The 22,527-nt window shown below is 47.8% G+C and overlaps 1 protein-coding gene across 10 annotated transcripts; it reads left to right on the top strand.

The window, feature by feature from the left end:
- The first annotated feature begins 6,712 nt into the window (after positions 1–6,712).
- Positions 6,713–21,723, top strand: LOC127337159 (uncharacterized). 10 transcript variants are annotated; one of them, XR_011752877.1, is made up of 5 exons: positions 6,713–7,798; positions 8,880–9,026; positions 9,167–9,287; positions 20,209–20,653; positions 20,795–21,723. XR_011752877.1 is itself a non-coding variant. In XM_071826838.1 (5 exons), exons 2-5 carry the CDS (start codon positions 7,739–7,741, stop codon positions 13,497–13,499), a joined length of 480 nt encoding a protein of 159 aa, XP_071682939.1. In that variant the 5' UTR covers positions 6,714–7,096; positions 7,721–7,738; the 3' UTR covers positions 13,500–13,915. The 10 variants fall into 10 exon arrangements, 7 of the variants coding, with proteins under 7 accessions (XP_071682940.1, XP_071682937.1, XP_071682939.1 ...); XM_071826838.1 differs by lacking the exons at positions 20,209–20,653; positions 20,795–21,723 and adding an exon at positions 13,338–13,915 and having other exon boundaries at positions 6,714–7,096; positions 7,721–7,798; positions 8,880–9,016; XM_071826837.1 differs by lacking the exons at positions 20,209–20,653; positions 20,795–21,723 and adding an exon at positions 13,338–13,915 and having other exon boundaries at positions 6,714–7,096; positions 7,692–7,798; positions 8,880–9,016.
- The last annotated feature ends 804 nt before the right edge of the window (positions 21,724–22,527 follow it).

Here is a 22,527-nt window from a genome sequence, read left to right as displayed (position 1 = left end):
AAAGTAACGTCTGGCGTGGGCCAGTGGTACTGTTCAATAATCCTGATACTCAGTCCAATACACAGCAGTATACGCGCAAGAGCTTCCACCTGGCACGGGCGGGTTGGTCTGGGATGCGGGAGTAGATAGACTCGGGAGCCAAAGTGCATTTCCGTGAAAAACGTACACCATTTAGATAACCGAGTCCGTTTGAAAACAAAAGAGCCATCCAGCTACCTAGTTGAGTCCGTTTACAAAAAAAAAAAAAACGTCTAGCCAAATCGGTTTGAAAAAGAATGTAAAACAAACAGGCGATTTTTTAAAAAATAATACATTTTTTGATCAAATTTACAAATAATACACGATTTTAAAAATTTACTAATCTGTGACTCGGTCGGTCGATCGGCCGACTGTTAACCGACCAGATATATGTGTGAGCCAGCCAGGGCAAAAAGCACACTTATGAGGACCGACCGAGTCACAGATCTATAATTTTTTTAAACACATATTAATTGTAAAATTGCTATAAAAATATGTATTATTTTAAAAAAATCGCAAACAGACAGTCAGTTTAAAATACTAGACCACCTTAGTTAATCCGCAGAAAAAACCTTAGAATATCGGTTTTTTATTTCTTGCTGCTCTGACCATTTTAACACACTCAGTTTCTAAATCAACATTATCACTACACCATGGACCAAACATAAGGGCAGCTCTGCTGCCGGGAGAAGTCGCCTAAGAGGGCAATGTAATTGCCGGCAAAGATTTTTGCCCGGAAGTTCGGCATGCCCGCTATAACCCTGCCGGCAAAGATACCGGCAGTTCGGCATGCCCGCTATAACTCTTTGCCGGCAGGTTCATCTATGCCGGCAGTTAGATTGCCCTCTTATCGGAACAATTCCCGACAGGTCATACATTCACCCGGCAGGTCTGTAACCTGCCGGACAAGTTGTCCCGGCAGGTTGGACATCTCCCGGCAGTCTAATTGCCATTGAATAATCAAGTTGTCCCGGTAGTGGGCCTGCCCTTAGATCTGATTCCTGGCAGTCTAACTGCCTTGGCATGCTAGAACTGGTTCAACCTCAAACCCCTAGCTCCCCTGTTTGGCAGTATGTCAACTCAAACACACAATTCAATCAAACTTTGACAAACATTATAATAATATATCTTGCAGAAGTGAAACATGATCAAAAATTCACATTCTTCATAAAGCATGGTCAATCCATAGGTCGAATACTTCATCAGGTGCACAAAACCATAAATAGTTCGCCCATCGACAACAAAGTGAACAACAACAGTGCATAGGTTTGTTTCTAAGACAATGACAGTGCATATGTTTGTTCCTAAGACAACGAATAGTGCATAAATAAGTCCAAGACAGTGGTTGGGCATGCATCTAGTCCATGGAAATCCAATAGTTATTTCTTGCCCTGATGATCAACCTCTTCTGCTGTTAATTAACCTGAACAAAACAAAGTGAGAGATGAGAGTTAATAACAATCTTTAATTAAGCACATGAAAGTTATTCGAAGACAACATGAAGACAAAAGAAAATTGAGGGCACAGAGTGCAAGGTATTTTTGTTGATCACTGTCAGACCTACATTTCCACTACAGCAGTTTTCCTTTATGAACTAACCGATGAAGTTTCAGTGTGAGCTTTGATTATAGTCCTATACCATCTGACAAAACTGGAGCTTGCTACCGAACGGCAGGTTCGGGTAGCTACCTTTAAACAAAAAAAAACTGGAGCTTGCTCCACGGCAAAACTGAAAGCCTTTCAATATTACTAGAAGATAACTAGACCAAATCCAGGAAAAAAACATGGTAATCGCTGAGCACCAGCAACACTAGAAGGCATGTAACACCAGCAGCAACACTACCTGCTACCAGTGGCGAACCCAAAAAAATTACCGAAGCCTAGGCACGCTATAAGGCAACTAGCTTTTTCTAGGATAAATGCATGTCGTTTTGGCACCAGACCATATTAGACCACGTAAGATTTATTTCCATGCAGGTGCGAAACAAAGATAGATGTCCCAAAGGATGTATCGCCATCGTTCTACGTGCAAAACAAAGATAGATGTCCCAAAGGATGTATCGCCATCGTTCTACGCAGCAGCCTATTCCTAGAGCACAAAATTTACCATGTTTTTTGTGAGGCTAGACCATATGAACGAAAATATGAAACAAATGAGTACAAGAACAATCTTCATTTGACAACCAGAGCAATACTTGATAAACCATTTTTTAGCGACAATTGAATGAAGTAATTAAGCACTTCAAGTTCATTTCAATTGTAGATTTGTAGAGATGAAATTCATCTAAATTGAGCAAATGCATTACGAATAGAAATTGGGAACCAGAGTAGCAAACAACACACATACAGCTGCCAAGCAAGCTTGTTTGGATGATCTGGACTGTACCTAGCATTCCCAGGTTCCCATCTTACCTTGTGTATTCAGCACGACTGAAATACTACTGACTGAAATACTACTGACTGATATTAATACAACACAATAACTTCAATTACGTAAAGAAAAATTCGTTTAATTAAGCCAGTCCATATTCAAAACCTAGAGATATTAATGTTACGGTTCAGAACCTGATAACTAAAATGATGTAGATCGAATGGAGTTAAGTTGCAAACTATAGAGCATATGGCCATGTTGTAACATTGATATATAGACATGTATATAATCGTAACAGGCACCATGGTCTACTCAGACGGATCAATGCAGCGCTAACTCCCTCTGGCAATGTTTTTCTAACTGTTAATGGAAACAATTGCTGCAAGAGAACATGGCAGTCATGGCTCTTCAGCCCAACAATCTTTTTCTCCTTTACATGGACATTCTTTCTTATGTCGGATGCATAACCATGCGGGAACATGGCTCCTTTCAGAACTTGACAAAATAACCTCTTCAACTCAGGGCTCATGGAGTATGAGGCAGGAGGCAAGTCAAATGTATCTTTTCCTACTGGAACAGGATGAAGATCCGTCCGTATATTGAACAACTCCAGGTCTCGACGAGAGTTAGTATTATCTTTTGTTTTCCCGTTGGAGGCATAGTATCATCAAAGTAAATTTTCTCCTCCGTGCTTGGGGGACTAAAAATATCATGCTCATCAAAATCAGCTTCCCCAAGCTTAGACTTTTCCATAACATTAGCAATAATGGTGTTCAAAGAATTCATACTAATAACATAGCCTAAGAGACCCACACGGTGCACACACCCTCACCTTTACACACGTGGGACAAGGAGTCTCCGGAGATCACATAAGTAAAATCCACTTGAATAGCATAACGACATCTAGATTACAAAGCTCATGATCGCATAAAGATCACACCATGGGAGAGAGAGATAAACCACATAGCTACCGGTAGACCCTCAGCCTCGGGGGAGAACTACTCACTCCTCATCGTGGGAGTTAGCAACGGCGATGGAGATGGCGGTGGAGTCGATGGAGATGGCTCCGGGGGCAATTCCCCGTCCCGGCAGGGTGCCGGAACAGAGACTTTCTGTCCCCCGGATCTTGTCTGCGACGGCGGCAGAGCTACGGAACTTTTCGTGGACGGAGGCTGGCATTTTCAGGGTTTTCCCGAGATCGTGAATATATAGGCGGAGGAGATAGGTCGGTGGGGTGCCCGAGGGCCCCACACCATGCCTAGGCGCGGGCCAGGCCATGCCGCGCCTCTGGGTGGTCTGGGCACCCTGGTGCCCCCCTTCGTCTCTCCTTCGGACTTCGTCTCCGTTACGGTAAAATAGGCACTTTGGCTTTTGTTTCGTCCAATTCCGAGAATATGTCCTGTACAGCTTTTCTGAGACAAAAAATAGCAGAAAACAGGGAACTGGCACTGTGGCATCTTGTCAATAGGTTAGTGCCGGAAAATGTATAAAAGTGCAACGAAGTATAAGAAAAACATAGTAGAATTGGTGTAAAACAAGCATGGAGCATCAAAAATTATAGATACGTTTGAGACGTATCACGTACCACTGCAACAGAAGCGGGTGAGAACTGGGGCCAACCGTAACCGAAGCGAGAGCAGAAGGGGGCTTGGCAAAGACGGTTACCTGAGCAGCGTCGAGCCCTGCCTCAGGGAACTGTGTCGCTAGGCGACGGGCAAGGACCCTGTCCCAGAGCTCGGTGGGCGGGGCTGAGGGACCAATGGGCAGGGGGGAGCTCGAGTCCGCGGGGAGCCCGTCCAAGGTGGCGAGGGCAGCGGCACGCGCAAGGTCAGCTTGGCGACGCGCCACTATCCTCCCCTAGAGGTTGAGGACGGCGGAGGAAGGGGCTTGCTGCGTGGGGGCGGAGGAGAGATGCCACGGATGGAATCGTCGTCGATGTCGCTCATGCGCGACTGGCGTCGACCACCAGCGAGGGCTTGGTTGGCGCCAGCGCTCAGGTGGTTGTCAAAGTGGACGCAGCCCGGAGCGCGCCCGTCCTCCTCGCAACCCCAGGCGTGGACGAGGTGGATGTCAACGACCGCCGAGCTTGCGCCGAGAGCGCCGCGGACAAGGAGGGCCGCCGGCACGTCAGAGGCGTTCTCGAGCTTCAGCACCAACCTCATCACCGAGAAATCGCGCTTGTCCAAGCAGAGCGGGTCAATACAGCAGACGCTCCCAATGGAGAGGAAAGCCGTACGAATCCCGCCCTCGTCCCAGTGTTCGAGCGGGAACCCAGTGGCCGAGATGTGTGCGAAGGAGGAGTACCTCCAGGCGAAGCGGTTGCAACCATCCTCGGGGCGCTCCAGCTTGATCAGGTGCCCCTCGAGCTCGAGCGGAAAGCGCGCCATGACCTCCTCCCGCATCTCCGGCGAGCCAAAGATGACGAAGAGAGTGCCGTAATCACTAGGAGTGAGCCTCACCAAAGGGTTCCCACCGCGTTCTTGCGGTGACCGAAACGGCCGCACGCCTTACACCGAAGCGGGTCCCGACAGCCGTCGACGAAGTGCTCCGGCGAGAGACACCGGAAGCAGAGATCTTTTCCTTTGACTAGAGAAAAGAGGAGGTGTCTAGGGCTGGGTGGGCTGCGGTGGGGAGGAGGGGAGGAGAGCAGAGCGTCCTTATAGGTGCGAGTGGATGCTGGCACAGAGCCCAGACTGCAGGTGGAGGCGACGGACCGGTCCGCGGAGGGAGTCTCCGGCGAGATCGCGGCGCTCCCATGCTTTTTGATCGGCGTGTGGGCTGAAAACGAGGGCACGCCTGGGCCGAAGGGGGGGTGGGGGAAAACGAGGGTGGCCAGGACATGACATCACGGGGGAAGGAGGCATCCTCTCCGAACCCGGCCCGAACTGGCAAAAGCCCAGCCTGGCCCAAACCTTACCTAAATCACAAAAACTGCAAGCCCAAGCCCAGCCCAGCCCGATGTTCGGGCTCAAAATTCAGGCCCGAGCCTGGCCCGAAGTGCAAAGCCCGACCCAGCCCAGCCCAGGATTTTCGGGCCGGGTCGTCTGGGCCGGGCTGCCCATGCCCAGCTGTAGGTGTAATCCAGAACTGAGCAACCTCGCAGCTCCTCTTAAAAAAAAAAAAAAAACTCCTCCCGTCCCCGCCCCCGTAAAGCAGCTCCTCCGTCCCCGCACCCGTAAAGAAGATCTTCCGTCCCCCTCCCCCCCCGTTAAAAGCTATGGGGGTTGCGGCTACGGCTATCCCAACGCCCGAATCAGCCAAGCCTCTGCGACAAAGAAAAACCGCTCGAGGATGCCACCAAAGATATAAGTATATAACTCCTCCCTATTCGAGTATTCGTCCCACCGTATAATCCCGTATATAAGCTCCTCCCGCGCAGCTACTCCATCGTCCATCCTCGCCAAGCAGAGCAGAGCAAAGCAAAGCAGCGCACAGCAGAGCTAGCAGAGGTCGATCGAGAGGAGCCTGCACGGACAGCGCCGGCATGGCCAAGAAGATGACCCCTGATGCCGTCGCCGTCGTGGCGGCGGTCCTGTTCCTGCTCGTGGCCGTCCGCGTCGCCGGCGTCACTTTTCCCCTCGACTCCGACGCGGGTAATGAGTTGCATTCCCCGTTCTTCCTCCCCGGTTTCGTTCATAGTTCGTGTTTGCTTTGTGGCTGAATGGTAGTACATTCTGTGCAGCTGCAGCAGGAGCACCCCCGGCCGCCCTCCTCGACTGCCCGCCCTCTCCCTGCGCCCCCTGTCGCCCGTGCGCGCCGGAGCCGCCGTGTGTCAACGGCGAGCGGCAGCCTCCGGTCAGTGATCGGGCGGTCTCCGTGTCGGTTCGCTGCCCGGCGTGCCCGGCCTGCCCGCCGTTCAACCCGTGCCCTCCGGCGACAACAGACGGCGGCAGCAGCAGCATCAGCAACATCGTCATCATCGCCAGCGTCGTCTCCGCCGTCGCCGCCCTACTGACCGCCATCACGGCGCTCATCACCGCCCTCCGCCGCCGTCATCGCCGCCACGACGACTCCAGCGACGTGGAGTCTTCGTCGGCGGCGACGGTGTCCCGCTCCTCATCGTCGTCGGCCCTCATCCTCGTCCGCCTCCTCTTCGTCTGCCTAGGCTGCTCATGCTCGTCGGCCTCCTCGTCGTCCGCCACCTCTTCGTCCGCCTAGGCTGCTCATGCTCGTCGGCCTCCTCCTCGTCCGCCTAGGCTGCTCATATGTAAATAGCTGCTAGTATTAGTACAGCACTAGCAATCTCTACTTGTCCTTGAGTTTCAGTTTATCTTGTGTGAGCAGTTTCAGTTGGCTTTTTTATTATTACTATTAAGGAGAAGAGTGTGTGCGCAATGCGCTTTGACTTTGTCTCTCTTCTTTCCCACAAATGACCCAGGCCCAGGAAAACCCTAGCCGCCGCCGCCAAGACCTCGCCCCGGCTGCCGCCGCCGGAGGAAGCCGTCTCACGGCCGACGGCGCCGCCGTGCTGCAGCGGCCTCGCTGGCTTCGGCGCCGACGCGCGCCACTGACCTCCTGCACCGCCTCGTCCCCAGGGGAGACCGGCCTGCTTCCTGGCCCTCGCGCTGCTGAGGGGCTCATGCCCCGCCTCGACCCCGTGGAGGAGCGGCACGGCCCCCTGGCCTGGACCTCGCGCCGCGGCTTCACTGACCCGACCTCGACCTCGACCTCAACCGCCTGTTGACGGCGCCGCCGTTCTGACACTCAGTTTGTCATCTAGTATTTCTTCTTTAATTCAAAATTGAGCTTGCTGCATACTCAGTTTGTCATCTATTTCTTCTTTGGTCTTCCTCATCTTTCTTGCATAGAAATTGCACAACATGAAATGCATGTTCCTGCAGGCCATGAAATGCTATATTTCTTCTTGTGCAGAATATAAGAAACATTTATTTCAGGCTGACATGTTTATGTTCTCTCCAAATGCAGAGATGAATAAGAAGCTCAGAAACATGAGCGGAATATAAGGAACATTTATTTCAGAATAAGAAGCTACTACTGCACATTTCCAAATGCAAAGATAAATTATGCATAGTTCAGAGTGACATGTTTATGTTCATCATATACAAAGAAACATCTTTTTTCACATCAGATTGGTTTGTATCATAATGTTATGTTTACTGTACAACTGTTCTTATGTACAGCCTTATTTCATTGTTAGAAAGAGAAAAGAGGTTTTCGCATCGCTACTGTCATGACAGTCCTGTTAAGCTGCAGCTAGATACTGTATTTTTTCTTTATTCACGTTACATTTTTTCTGTAAATATGATCACTAACTTTGTATCATCTGTGTTGTCACTTTCAGGTAGACGACATCAACATGGAATGGAATAGCTGGTGCCGGTGGGTGCAATGATGGCCAAGGCAGTTCCAGCAAGGATGGAGGAAATGTTGAGAAAGACGCGGCATCAGGTACACATATTTGGAGAAAATAGCCGATTCCTTGCTGAATATACGTGATATTCATGTCCAACCCTTGATCTCTTGTCCATGAAGAAGAGTGTGTGTACAAAGTCATAATCACGACTATACTGGTCTTGAACAGTGAAGTAATATGCTCATGTGTAACTTCTGTTTCTCACGGTCATATGCTCCTTCTGTTAAGAGTGAAATCAATCTTATGCAGCGGAACTTACCCTGAGGATTAGAATTGTTGGTAAGATTAAATTATTCACCTCGGCGTGATTAAACCATGCACATGCTTTTCTCTGTCTTCTCTTGTGCCTCCAGGCATCAGGGGGGGTATTTGAGCTTCCACATCTATATAAGCGCTTCCAGTCCCAGATCTCTCCCTCCGCCTCAAGCTCCTCGCCTCCGAGGAGCTCCGCCTCAAGCTCCTCGCCTCCGAGGACCTCCACCTCAAGCTCCTCGCCTCCTTGGACCTCCGCCGCCGCCTCCAGGACCCCGTCTTCGCCGTTGACGTGCGCAGAAGGAGTCCCCTCCCTTTTTTCTCCTCTTGCACACTCGTTATTCGACAGAATGACTACAATATATTTTGTGTCTGTCTGAACTTCCGGATCACTCGGGGATGGCTTCTGTGACACAAAATCTCTTGTTTGGTTGGTAGTCGTGTGTGTTATTGGTCAGTCACGCACCCATGCTAGAGTTTGCGTGGTACTGGGATAGCTCATAGCTGCACAACCTTCTCATTTTCTTCTGTCCCTCCTTGTGACCTCAACAGATGGGATATACTGGTGTGTGTGCTTGTGCTGTCCTGTATAATTTTTCCTTGTTCCATTTGAGAGCTTATTTGCTAGCACTAGTACTATCGAACTTTACTTTATTCCCCCCCCCCCCCCCCCCGCCTGCCAATTGAGAATTGTCTGTGCCGGTGACGGCTGTTGACATAAATTTCTACCTTTGGATTGTCAATTCTGCTTCCTGCTCAACTGCTCTAGTATTAATAGATGCTCTTTAGATTCATAGTAGCTAGGTAGGCTATGAATATTTCATGTCTTAGTCTGAGAGTGATATACTGCTCCTTTTGCTTCAGACGATGAATGGCTGGTTGTTGACCGACTGTTGGCACCGTGCCGAGATGGCCAGTGTCGAGTACTTCAACCTCGTGGACCTCTGGGAGAAGTACCACAAGTGGAGTGTGTACGGCGGGAGCTGCGTTGCAGATCCACGGTGGGCCAAAGTAATCCAATAGTAGATACTTGTCGGGCATACAGCCATGCACCAATAAAGTCCTGACTCCACCTAGGTCCATTGCAAAATTTTGACATCATGTTGATTTCTGGATGTAGACTGAACCAGCCAGTTTTCTGTTCCCTGTAGGTGTTTTGGTGAGGACTATAGCATGGACTTCTGGAGTGATGATGAGGACAAAGAGAAGATGTCAAGATCACATGTGTTCTTTGAGGTTCTCCTTATGGAAGGATCCCCACACATGCATAAGGTGAATTTCTATGTCATCTCTGCTAGTAGCTTATCCGGATTGTTTGCTTTCGCTAGGTAAATGAACTATCCCAGGGCTTTCTTGGATTGACATCGCTTAAGAGCGTTGACCTTTCATCCTCTAGTTGGATTTCAGTTGCCTGGCATGACTAAATCTTACAGCCTTTACTTTTGTTCTTTACATGTAGGAGTTTCTTAACAGACACTCTCTCCGTTTTAATATAAGCGTCGCAACTTTATCTAGATGCGGATGTATCTGCACGCTAAAATACGTTTAGATACGTCCACATCTGGACAAAGTTGCGACACTTATTTTGGAACGGATGTACTAGTATCATTCTGGCATGGCTTTTTAAATATACTTCCAGGGAAAAAATCGTAGTAGAGGGTCTAAACCTAAATTGCACGGATACGGATACGGGTATCCGTATCTCGCCGATACGGATACGGAAATACGGCATTTTGAAAATGTGCAGATACGAGGATACGTTTTACTATTTTTTTCAAAACTAAAAATAAATGTATGTAACATATGGGAGCTACAGAATAGCAGAATGGCAGTTAAAATATTACATAGATAGCAATGTAGCATAGCATGTAGGTAGCTTGATAGGCTAATAGCAACTTAGCAAGTGGCAGAACAGATTTAGAAAATAGTAAAACACGACACGAAATAAACATTTAGTCGTCTTCCTCATCTTCCATATTGACCACACCAGCATCCACCTCTCCAAACGAGATACCCTCCAACTCTGGCTCATCAATTGACAAGCCTGCAAGGCTGCAATCGAACTACAATCATGAGAGGATCAAGGAGAAACCGAGAAAGGAGACTGCTAATTGCTACTCTTTGTCCTTTGGAGAGGAGGAATCGAGCCGGAGAAGTGGAGAGGAGGAATCGAGCTGCCGCCGCCGCTGGCTCGCCGCCGGAGATGGCCGGATCTCCGCCGGCTAGGTCGCCACTCGCCGGCGGCGGCCGCTTGCTCGCTTGGAGATGGCCGGATCTCCGCCGGCCAGGTCGCCAGCTCGCCGGCGGCGGCTGCTTGCCTGCTGCTGGAGATGGCCGGATCTCCGCCGGCTAGGTCGCCAGCTCGCCGGCGGCGGCTGCTGGATGTAGATCGAGGAGGACCGGAGCAGGCTGCTGTGTCGGGAGAGGAGAGGAGGCGGCTGTGTCGGGGGAGAAGGAGGAACTGGGAAGGGAACGGGGGTCATGGACGGGGTAGAGTTTTTGGTTTTGGACTTTTGGGCTGGGCCGTATCAAAACCGTGTCCAAAACGTATCAGAACATGTATCCGAATTAAAAACAATTGTTTTAATTGCTTTAATTTACCGATACGGTCAAAACCGTAGGGATACGGTATCCGGACCGAATCCGTATCGGATACTGTATCTGACACGGACACGCCACTAGTGCACCGTATCCGTGCTGCGGAGGTCTAAACCAAGCCAGCTCTTTGAGCTTGACACTGCTCTGCATATTCAGAAGTATATTAAACTCTCCTTATATTAACTATATTAGTGATGACACTATTGCTGTTTCTGAACCACAGTAATCTGTTTTATGTGATTGAGCCACATGTCACGCGTTGGAGACCTATGGTTCATACAAACTCCGAGCTATCGTAGCAAGCTGTATATGTTAGGTTTCGCGCATACTCCAGGCTATCTTAAGCAGTAGAATAGCCCCTTAGAACCTTTGCACTAGCACGGTCCATCCCATTCTCCAAGGCAAGTTTCTGAATTCTCCAGGGGCTTATTCTTAGATAACTGTGAGCGCTACTGCTCTTAAATGAAGTTCCTCAATTAACTTAGCGTGCTGCTATGAAAACAGTTTGGCTTTCTTGTGACTCATTGATCAAATAATCTCCTTTTCGAAGTGTGCATGTGTCCACAGAAATAGAAACTGTTTGTGCAGAATATACTCCATTTTGGTAACTAAAATGCACTTCATTTGTATGACCTTGACTTAGTAAAGTTGTGAGGGCAATGTGTTCAATTAAGAGGAGCACTTATTAGAAGCAACAGTTGATGCTAATTTCGCTCATAATTAGAAGGAATAGTTGATGCTAATTTTGCTCCTGGAGCCCTTTGTGAAACTCGCAAGCCAGCGCAATCTAGTAGGCCTTTCTCCCACAGTTCTACCGCAAGTCACATCCATATTCTTCCCATGAACAGCGACTGATTTTCATCAAGTATTCCATCTTCTTTCTCAGCTGGAAATACCCTATGTTTCAGTTTATCCCATGCAGTGTTTACCTTGTTGACTTACCCAAGAAGGCATCAATGAACTCCATATTACTGTCATCTTAATACTATTGTCTACTGTTTCATTTCACTGTCATCAATGCACTACATATTACTGTTTCATTCAAGATAAAATGTAGTAACTTTTTGCTGGAATCTGTCAATGTTGGACTAAGCTAGAGTTACTTTATGCTGGAAAGACACTGATACTAACTTGGAGTATGTTTCTTTCATCATCTTGTTTACATATGTTAGCTGATGTTCTGCTGTCCCCTTTTTCTGCTCCATCCACAACTTAAGTCCCACAGATTGTTTTCATTGTCTTGTTTACATATGTAACACAGCGTTTTTCCATGCAAAAGCAAATCAAAGGCGTCAGTAAACTACTTTGGCAGCATTAGATGGTCCAGTTTACACAAAGCTTTTTGGGTTTGAACCCAGGTCCAATATTTCGCCATCACCTGACTTTTGGGACGAAGGTGATAAGGTTACTCAGCCAGAAAACCAGATTTTAGAAAAAGAATTTTCTGAGGAAGAGATAAAAGATGCGGTCTTCGGTTCTTATGCAGCCGGAGAACCGGGCCCTGATGTCTTCTCTTTTTTGTTTTTCCAAAAATTCTGGCATGTAGTTAAAGATGATGTCATAGCTTTAGCCAGAGATTTCCATAGAGGCATCCTGGATGTAAAATGTCTAAATTTCCAGAGATTACTCTCCTATGCAGCTAGGTTAGTGCTTCTAAAAGCATGCCTATGTATTTGATGTCTGTTATTAAGTTCCCCAAATGGGTAATTAATGCAATTAATTCCCAAATGACCCATTTTTTTTGGGACAACTTAGGTGATAGGCATAAATACCATCTAACTACTGAGGGACGGTGTGGCAGAAAAAAGAGTTTGGGGGCCTTGGGGTCCATGACTTCAGAGAATTAAACCTTTGTTTGCTTGCTAGTTGGATTAAGAGGTATACTATGGCAGATAATAAGCTTTGGAAACAAACTGTGGATCATAAATACGACACTAATAAACCAAATATTCTATGGACTACTGCTAAAAATATCTCTCCTTTTTGGAAAGGAGTGGTTTGGGCAGTAGAAGCTGGAAGGATGGGTTATAGATGGAATATTGGTAACGTGAAGATGGTAAACTTCTAGGAGGATATTTGGTTTGGGCATTGTAGCTTGGCTACGCTTTTCTTGGATCTATTATATTGTCAATGAGAAAAATTGCACTATTGCGGAAGTATGGGATGGTAGAGATCTTAAGTTTACTTTTAGACGTACAGTTGACGAATCCCTTATGTGACAATGGTCTGATTTGCTTGAGATAGCTAGGAGCATTACTTTCACGGATGAGAATGATCAACCAATATGGATGTATAATCCATCAGGTGTTTACTCAGTTAAGAGCTTCTATGCGATTGTCAATGATCCTGGGATCAAACGAATCCACACGCCAGCGATATGGAACATTACTGTTCCTCCCTGAATTCACGTGTTCCTATGGTTGTTTAGTAAAAATAAGTTGTCAACCAGGGATAACTTAGCTAAACGACGTCCGATCGATGACCTTACATGTGTATTCTGCTGTGAGCTCGTGAACCTGAAACTTCTCACCATTGCTATGTTCTTGCTCTGTAGCAGTTTTCATTTGGGAAGCAATATCTGATATAGTGAAAATACAAATTGGAGCTGACTTTTTATCTATTGCTAGATTATGGATTGCTCCTAATAACCATGGTCATATTAACATGATTTCTTCCGCCACCTTGTGGTGCCTTTGGACTTACCGTAATGACATGTGTTTTCAGGGCAGGATATGGAAAACCATGAGGGAGGCATGGGACAGATTGATCTCGACCATACATCGGTGGGCAATTCTATGCAAGACTGCTCTGGAAGTCACCTTGCAGCAATACATCCGGGATATGGAGCACAAGCGGGAGGAACTCCTTCAGATAGCCAGGCACTAATTCCCTCAGGAGGCGAGTGGATGATGGCCGAGCTACAACGCCAACTGCTCCTAACTAACTGGTTCTTCCCTCCAGTCGCCTTCTCCAACCCAGTCCAAGCCGGCAGCGGGTCCAAGTGTAAGGCGACCTAATGAAGAGAAAGAAACTTGACCATCGCCACCGTCGTATCCGCCGTCGCCGCCCTCCTGAGCGCCATCGTGGCGCTCATCATGGCCTTCCGGTGCCGTCGTCGCCACGACGACGACTCCACCGACGTCGAGTCCTCCTCCGCCACGGTGTCCCGGTGCAGCTCCTGCTCGTCCGCCTAAGCATCTACTGTAAAGGGAACCCATGGTACCCAAGGACGCTAAATAGCTACAATTAACTTAGGCGGACACTCGTTGGGTTCCCTTTTGTCCTTTATGGTTCCCTTGTCTTGTCCAGTTGGGTTCAGTTTCTCTTGTCACTCGTGTAATCGATGCTGCAAACAGTTGGGTTAAGGCTGGTGCCAACGCAGGCGAGAGAGGAGGCGCTACCGCCCGAGGCGGGGCGAGAGCCAGGCGAGAGAGGGGCGAGAGGGCAGCGCGGGGCGGTGGCGCGGGCGCCCGGCGCTATCGCCCGCTACCGCCCGCGCTGGGGGCGAGAGCGAGGCGATAGGCGGGCGAGAGGCGGGGCGGCGCGCTGGCAGCACGGGGCGAGAGGGCGGGCGAGAGAGCGGGCGTAACGGCTAGCTGACGTGGCGCGATCTGATTCGTCCACGTCAGCTAGCCGTTGGGTAGCCGTTGCTGGTTCAAAAAATTCGAAAAAAATGCCAAAAAACCCCAAAATTTCATCCCCACCCCCTATAAATATCCCCCATATGGTTTCACTCACTCCACACCCATTTCATCTCATTCATCTCCTTCACTCTCTCAAATCTTCTCCACCATGTCCGGTTGGACTCCAGATATGACCTCGTTCACGGATCTCTTGCAGCCCGACGGGTCACCAGTAAACCTAGATGATGTCTCTCCGACACATCGTCGCTCCAATGTCGGTTCTTCGCCGCTTCCCCGAGTTTTATACTCCTCCGGCGCACCACCTCCGGGGCCATATGGGCCATACGCTCCACCTCCGGCGCCATATGGTTCATACCCTCCGCCTCCGTATCCATACCCCCCACCTCCACATGCTCCATTTACAGGTAGCGGGAGTGAGACTGTACCTCCTTACCCATATGGTTCATACGCTCCACCTCCGTATCCATACGCGCCATATGGTCCGTACCCCCCACCACCTCCTGAAGCCAGTGCTCGAAGCTCCGAGTCTAATGCCGCGGAAACAATCGTACCACCGCGTCCAAAGAGGCTTGACTGGACAACTGCGGACGAGGAAAAACTGGTACTTTACTTACCCATCACATATTTATTTCGGGGTTGGTTCTTGCTTGGATTTTTCACTAACAATATGTATTTCGGGTAGGTTAACGCTTGGATTTTTAACTCCAAAGACTCTGTCGCCGGTAATTGCAAGACCGGCAATAGTTTTTGGGGTCAGATAGCTGCAACCTTCAACTCTACCTCGGATCCTGCCCGTCGTCGGACCTCGAAGCAACTGAAGGATCATTGGAACGCCTACAACAAGGAGGTGTCCCTGTTCAATGCATACCACATCCAAGAAGAAGCGTTACGTCAGAGTGGAACAGACGATGCAATGGTCATGAAGGCGGCAATGGAGAGGTACGTGAATGACAAAAGAGTGACTCAGCCGTTCAGACGGCACCACTGGTGGGAAGCTGTTCGCAATGAAGCGAAGTGGAAAGGACAACATGGTCCTGGTAGTGGAACCGATTCCACTTCCAAGAGAAGCCGTCTGGGAGTTTCTGGTGAGTACAGCTCTAGCGACGCGACGACGGAGGAGGAGCGTCCAACGGGCCGCGATAGGGCCAAGGCCGCGGCACGTAAGGATAGGAGGAGGGGGAAGGAATCCTCATCAAGCAGTGAGGTAGGAAGTAAATCCTTCGCGATGAAGAACATGTGGAATGGTTTAGTGAAGGCTAAGCTACTCAAGCAATGGAACAAAATGAAAGACCGATCGACCGCCGACATGAACGAAGCAGAAAAGCGCAAACATGCGAAGGCCATCCAGATGGTGGAAAATGAGCTTGGTCTGGAAGATGATGCCGACGAGGAGGAGGAAGAGGATTAGAATTTATTTTTTATTTATTATGTAATTTTTAAAATTTATTATGCAATTTTATTAATTATTATGTAATCGGTAACATTTTGAGTTGAATAAAATAATTTTCTTGCATTATTTTGAATGTCTACAAAAAATCGAGTGAAATAACTTAATCTGAAAAAGAAATGGTGATGTGGAGGAGAGAGAAGTGAGAGCTGACACTATAGCCCGTGCATTGGCACCGTGGGGTGAGAGTGGGGTGAGAGTGGGGAAAAAAGCTGACGTGGCAGGCTAGAGTGGTGTGGTGCATTGGCACCAGCCTAAGTACAGTATTGAGATTACTTGGCTTTATTATTATTATTAGGGAGTGTGTGCCCAGCCTCTTCTCTTTCCCTCATTCCCCCAATTTCTCTTGTCCAGCATCTCCTTCCACTTCCCCTGATCCTGATCTTATAGGGTTTCTCGCGGCGGCGCGGAAGTTGTAGATCCCGGCGGTCCAAATCACAGTTCCCCACCCAAATCTCGTTCCCAAATTGGGAGAGCCGCCCATCCGCCTCCGCCGCCACGCTCCTCAACTTCCACCCCACACGCCTCCACTAATCTCTACTAGTCGTCCTCCTCAAATCAGGCCAAGTCTCAGCGCCTCCACCGCAACTCCCTCCTTGCAGCTTCAAATTCCCTTTGATTCCAGCAACCCCAATCTCTCATCTTGCGTGTCCACAACAAGCATGTAACGTCAGTGATTGCCCCCCACCCCATACAAAGGCTTGAGCTTTACTATCTCCCAGGGCTGCTATTCATCAACAAGGAATTCGGTGAGTACGTGCTCATCTTTTGTATCCAGAAAAGCCGGGGAGAATAGGATATCTGCTTGGAGTATCGTGGTGATTTTGGATCATTGATGAGCCAGCACTCCTGGAATGGGCAGCAACAACACATTCCTCGTTCAGCTGCATTCTCGTTTGCATGCCAGTGGCTAGGTGCCCATCAGGTGTTGGATGAAAGGTTAGCACCAGGCTACAACCATCAGATGTTTGACAGAACATCACGGGTGTTTGATACGGTGTCAAACCACACCTACGCTCCACAAGATCATCCTAGAGTTTTGCTCATACTTCAACCCTGCTATCACTCTTCTCCTTATTTTCCCACCATACTATCCACCACACCCACACCAAAATTGCTTTACACAAACTCTCTTTATCCACATTCTGCATCCACCAACGCTCTTACAACCACACCGTCATCAGAAGCACATGCACACAAGGAAGCTACCGTCAGCGAGCACATGCCCCCCGTGTGGTCCTCGACATCAAGCGACGATTGGATGAGCATCAAGCTCAATCACAGCGTTCGTTTGATTCACTGCAAGGCGAGCTCTCCAAACTGCGGGACAGGTTATCTTCTCTGACCACTTCCATGCTACCCTTGCCAATGTCAAGTACCACCACTACCTTGATACCACCTGTGTGTTTTACACCATCATCCGGAAGCATGACGACGGTTGCATCTGCACCTTCAGTGTCCTCTAGTACGGCCACTGCTTCTGTCGCCCAAGAGATGTTCGGTGAAATGCCCCAGTCGTATGGTTTCCATAATCTCAATCGCCAAAGCCTTTTCCTAGCAGATGGAACCGAGTATACTTACTTTACTCTGCCGGCAGATTATCCCTTGGAGCAGGCTACTCCACCAGGGTCACCTTCAGCAGGGGAGAATGTTGGTGTCACAGATCGGTTGTCCATAGGAGCACAAGCAGCATGTCTGGCTCCAGTTCTTTCCTCCAAAGCCAACAACACTCCTGGTTCTGTGTCGCTGCTTGTTCCCAACCTGCAGCCGAATGTGCAAGATGCTCCCCATGTGTTCAAGGAAATGCATGTATATAATATATATGAAGAACAAGATTGTGCTTGCCTGAACATTACCTCAGATGTGCGGGATTTCAATCTTGAGCTGCTGCAGCATGATGATGAGAGGGCATGCAATTGTCCAGTCCTAAAGGCCTCCGAATCATTTGCCACAAGTTCCAGCCAGCTCAATACTGAGCATAGTAGGAGAGACCTGAGACTCCTATGGGATCCAGGAGCTTCAGCATTTCTAGTGACCCCTCAGTGAACTTAGCTTTCCACTGATATATTAGCATCTGAAAAAATGAATCTTGCTACTTGTTTTGTTGGAGGTGGTTGCATATCTAAACTGGAAATTAGCTTGCTATGATAGAACTGCTAGCATCCAGTATATGAGAAGGTGAGATGTCTTTTGTGGCCATACAAGCCTATACACCAGGTCCTATTGTTGGTACAATTTTTCATTTTATTTTGCAGAATGATTGGTTTGTCGTATTTTAGAGGAAAGTAAGGTCATGGTAATTTAACAACTGCTTTGGTGCTAATGCAGTGCTATGCACCAATTCTTCTATAATTGGAAGAGGATAATGACAAACAAGTCTCTCATACAATGAAATAATACAAGGTTTCTTGATGATGTAAGCACCTCCATTGTTTGTTGAAGCTTGATGTGATTTTATTTTATTTCTCAAGGCATTGGTGTGTGTTTGATCCACTTGTTCTTGTGCAGAATATAAGAAACATTTATTTCAGACTGACATGTTCAGAGGGACATGTTTATGTTCTCTCCAAATGCAAAGATGAATAAGAAGCTAAGAAACATGTGCAGACATGTGCGGAATATAGAAATATTTATTTCAGAATAACAAGCTACTGCTCATTTCCAAATGCAAAGATAAATTATGCATAGTTCAGAGTGACATGTTTATGTTCATATACAAAGAAACATCTGATTCACATCTGATTGGTTTGTATCATAATGTTATGTTTACTGTAGAACTTTTTTTATGTACGGCCTTATTTGATTGTTAGAAAGAGAAAAGAGGTTTTCGCATCGCTACTGTCATGACAGTCCTGTTAAGCTGCAGCTAGATCTTTTTTTTGTTCAAGCATTTTTCTGTAAATATGATCACTAACTTTGTATCATCAACATGGAATGGAATAGCTGGTGCCGGTGGGTGCAGTGATGGCCAAGGCAGTTCCAGCAAGGATGGAGGAAATGTTGAGAAAGAGGCGGCATCAGGTACACATATTTGGATTTGGTAGAGGCATCTTTTGGCTAATTCCTTCCTGTTTATAATTTTATGAGGTATATCATTTTTCAGATTCTTTTTTCATATATGTATAGTAATTGCATTAGCTTTTTCTCCGTTGGAAAAATAGCCGATTCCTTGCTGAATATACTAGGTGATATTCATGTCCAACCCTTGATCTCTTGTCCATGAAGAAGAGTGTGTGTGTACAAAGTCATAATCACGACTAAACTGGTCTTGAACACTAAAGTAATATGCTCATGTGTAACTTCTGTTTCTCACGGTCATATGCTCCTTCTGTTAAGAGTGAAATCAATCTTATGCAGCGGAACTTACCCTGAGGATTAGAATTGTTGGTAAGATTAAATTATTCACCTCGGCGTGATTAAACCATGCACATGCTTTTCTCTGTCTTCTCTTGTGCCTCCAGGCATCGGGGGGTGGTATTTGAGCTTCCACATCTATATATGCGCTTCCAGTCCCAGATCTCTCCCTCCGCCTCAAGCTCCTTGCCTCCGAGGACCTCCACCTCAAGCTCCTCGCCTCCTTGGACCTCCGCCGCCGCCTCCAGGACCCCGTCTTCACCGTTGACGTGCGCAGAAGGAGTCCCCTCCCTTTTTTCTCCTCGTGCACACTCGTTATTCGACAGAATGACTGCAATATATTTTGTGTCTGTCTGAACTTCCGGATCACTCAGGGATGGCTTCTGTTACACAAAATCTCTTGTTTGGTTGATAGTCGTGTGTGTTATTGGTCAGTCACGCACCCATGCTAGAGTTTGCGTGGTACTGGGATAGCTCATAGCTGCACAACCTTCTCATTTTCTTCCGTCCCTCCTTGTGACCTCAACAGATGGGATATACTGGTGTGTGTTCTTGTGCTGTCCTGTATAATTTTTCCTTGTTCCATTTGAGAGCTTATTTGCTAGCACTAGTACTATCGAACTTTACTTTATTTTTCCCCCCTGCCTAATTGAGAATTGTCTGTGCTGGTGACGGCTGTTGACATAAATTTGTACCTTTGGATTGTCAATTCTGCTTCCTGCTCAACTGCTCTAGTATTAATAGATGCTCTTTAGATTCATAGTAGCTAGGTAGGCTATGAATATTTCATGTCTTAGTCTGAGAGTGATATACTGCTCCTTTTGCTCCAGACGATGAATGGCTGGTTGTTGACCGACTGTTGGCACCGTGCCGAGATGGCCAGTGTCGAGTACTTCAACCTCGTGTACCTTACATGTGTATTCTGCTGTGAGCTCGTGAACCTGAAACTTCTCACCATTTGCTATGTTCTTGCTCTGTAGCAGTTTTCATTTGGGAAGCAATATCTGATATAGTGAAAATACAAATTGGAGCTGACATTTTATCTATTGCTAGATTATGGATTGCTCCTAATAACCATGGTCATATTAACATGATTTCTTCCGCCACCGTGTGGTGCCTTTGGACTTACCGTAATGACATGTGTTTTCAGGGCAGGATATGGAAAACCATGAGGGATGCATGGGACAGATTGATCTCGACCATACATCAGTGGGCAATTCTATGCAAGACTGCTCTGGAAGTCACCTTGCAGCAATACATCTGGGATATGGAGCACAAGCGGGAGGAACTCCTTCAGATAGCCTGGCACTAGTTCCCTCAGGAGGCGAGTGGACAATGGCTGAGCTGCAACGCCAACTGCTCCTAACTAACTGGTTCTCCCCTCCAGTCGCCTTCCCCAACCCAGTCCAAGCCGGCAGCGGGTCCAAGTGTAAGGCGACCTAGTGAAGAGAAAGAAACTTGGCCTCGGCTGAGCTTTATAGTCCATGTTTTGGTTTGTTGTTCCTGGCTTATTAAGGCAGTAAACTTGGTTTGAGAAAAGAGAGGTAGCGGGCTTTGTCCCCTGGACTGTAATAAGCGTTGGTAGTTTTCAGCTGGTACAGCTTATTGTCTGCCCAGCCAATTTTCGTTTTGTTCTACTTTCTGCAAAAAAAGACTTTTGTTACTTCTGTTGATTTCATATTAATAGAAACGGGGGGAAACCCTTATTATTCTAAATGGATTGTTCTCCTTTGCAGTTGATGACAAAATATCTGTGCAAGACATGCGGCAGTCTCAAGACAGAACGGAGTTGTTTCATATGGCCCTATCCGCACGAGCTTTATGAGGAATTCCTTGTTATTTCTTCCTGGCTTGATGGATTGAGTTGAACACATCTAAGAGGGATGAATGGAAATGTGTGTGGCAGAATGGAGAGTATTTCACTTCCAAGTATTATGCTTTAGTTCACGAGCCATTGGTTGTATGTCTGAGTACAAGAGATCTATTGAAGGGGAGCTGGAAAGTAACTGATGATAACCACTGTGAGTTGTGTCCTGGTAGAGATTATGATGATCGTCAACATCTGTTCTTTGAGTGTAATTTTAACCAAAGAATTTAGAACTACCGTCAGATTAAGTGCGAACCAGGAGATGATGTATTACAAGTGGCTCGAAATGCTAGGAGAAGCTTTAGCAAACTTTTTTCCCGTTGAAGTGGCTTTTATAGCTTGATATATGAGAGACTGGCTCTTACTAGGATAACCAGGAAAGGCAGTAACTACTCTTGGATTTTTAATCATGATTCGCCACCTATATTAGCTGCTGAAGTGCTGGGAGATCGAGCGGACAGCGATTGAGGAGATGCTGGCGATCGAGGAACAGCGGGAGGAGATGCCGGCGATTGATGGAGCAGTCTGGATGAGATGGCTGCTGGCGTGCTGGTTTAGCGACTGGAAGCATGCCCATTGCTCCGGCAGCTGGTTTAGCGAGGTTGCTGCTCAGGCAGGTGCTGGCGTGCTGGTTTAGCTGCAGGCGAGGACGGCTGCAGACCGGATCGGGATGCGGACGGGAGATTGTGGACGACTCGAGCTACAATCGATTTGGAATTAGAGAGTTTCTTGTAAGAATTTGAATTGTAGAGGGTGTCTTTGTAAAATTGATTTAGCTGAATCGTTACAGGTGCTTGCGACAAGCTTTTCGGAATGGCGGGAATCATTTTGGGTCGCTTTTGTTAAGGCCTTTCACGGTCACGTTCGGCTACGTTACCGAAAAATTTGGGTTTCCTATTTTGCCCCCGTTCGGACACGGTGTCGTCTCTCTCACCTCAGGTCGCATTCTTCAACTCTCCTCCAACGCCCGCGTGACCGCCGTCCTCCGTTGCCTGCGCCAGCGAGGTCGATCGAGTTCAAGATGCGATTTTTTCTCCGGCGGCCGGATCTGCAGCAGCGGTGCTCGATCTGTCAAGCCAAGGGCAGGGCCGAGCTCAAATCGTGGCGTTGTCCGGCGGGTACTACCAAGAATGTGCGGCAGTGGAATCCGCGGGGAACTGCTGCCCGGATGTCTTCGTGTTCCTTGGCTCCCGTGGTGGCAAGGAGGCCGCCGCGTACTGGCGCGTCGACGTCAACGAGGTCGAGGGCGCCAGGGTCGGTGAGTCGGGGGATGGGTCGGCGTTCGTGGACTTGAGGACCCTCATGGTGGTTGCCGACTGGAGGGAGAAGGACACCATGGGGTGGTGGGGGAGCTCGCCATCGCTGGCCACGTATGTGCCTTTTTTCTCTTGCTTGTTGACGAGTAAAATCCCCACTTATTTAGAGATACCTGTGCGATCCAGTATCTAGCAAATTAAGCTTGATGTGATTTCTGATTTCTGAAAATGCTCGCATTATATTCTTATAAGCCGTCAGTCAAGATTTGTACCCCGAACATGGAGTTGCCTTGCTGGTTTTATAGAGGTGCCTTCTACTCCATTGTTCATATCTCTCGTGCATATT

The sequence above is a fragment of the Lolium perenne genome, chromosome 2 (assembly GCF_019359855.2).
Source record: "Lolium perenne isolate Kyuss_39 chromosome 2, Kyuss_2.0, whole genome shotgun sequence".
In the NCBI taxonomy this organism is placed as follows: Eukaryota; Viridiplantae; Streptophyta; class Magnoliopsida; order Poales; family Poaceae; genus Lolium; species Lolium perenne.
The sequence above is the reverse complement of the archived record's forward strand: the minus strand, read 5'-3'. Positions and strand labels throughout refer to the sequence as shown.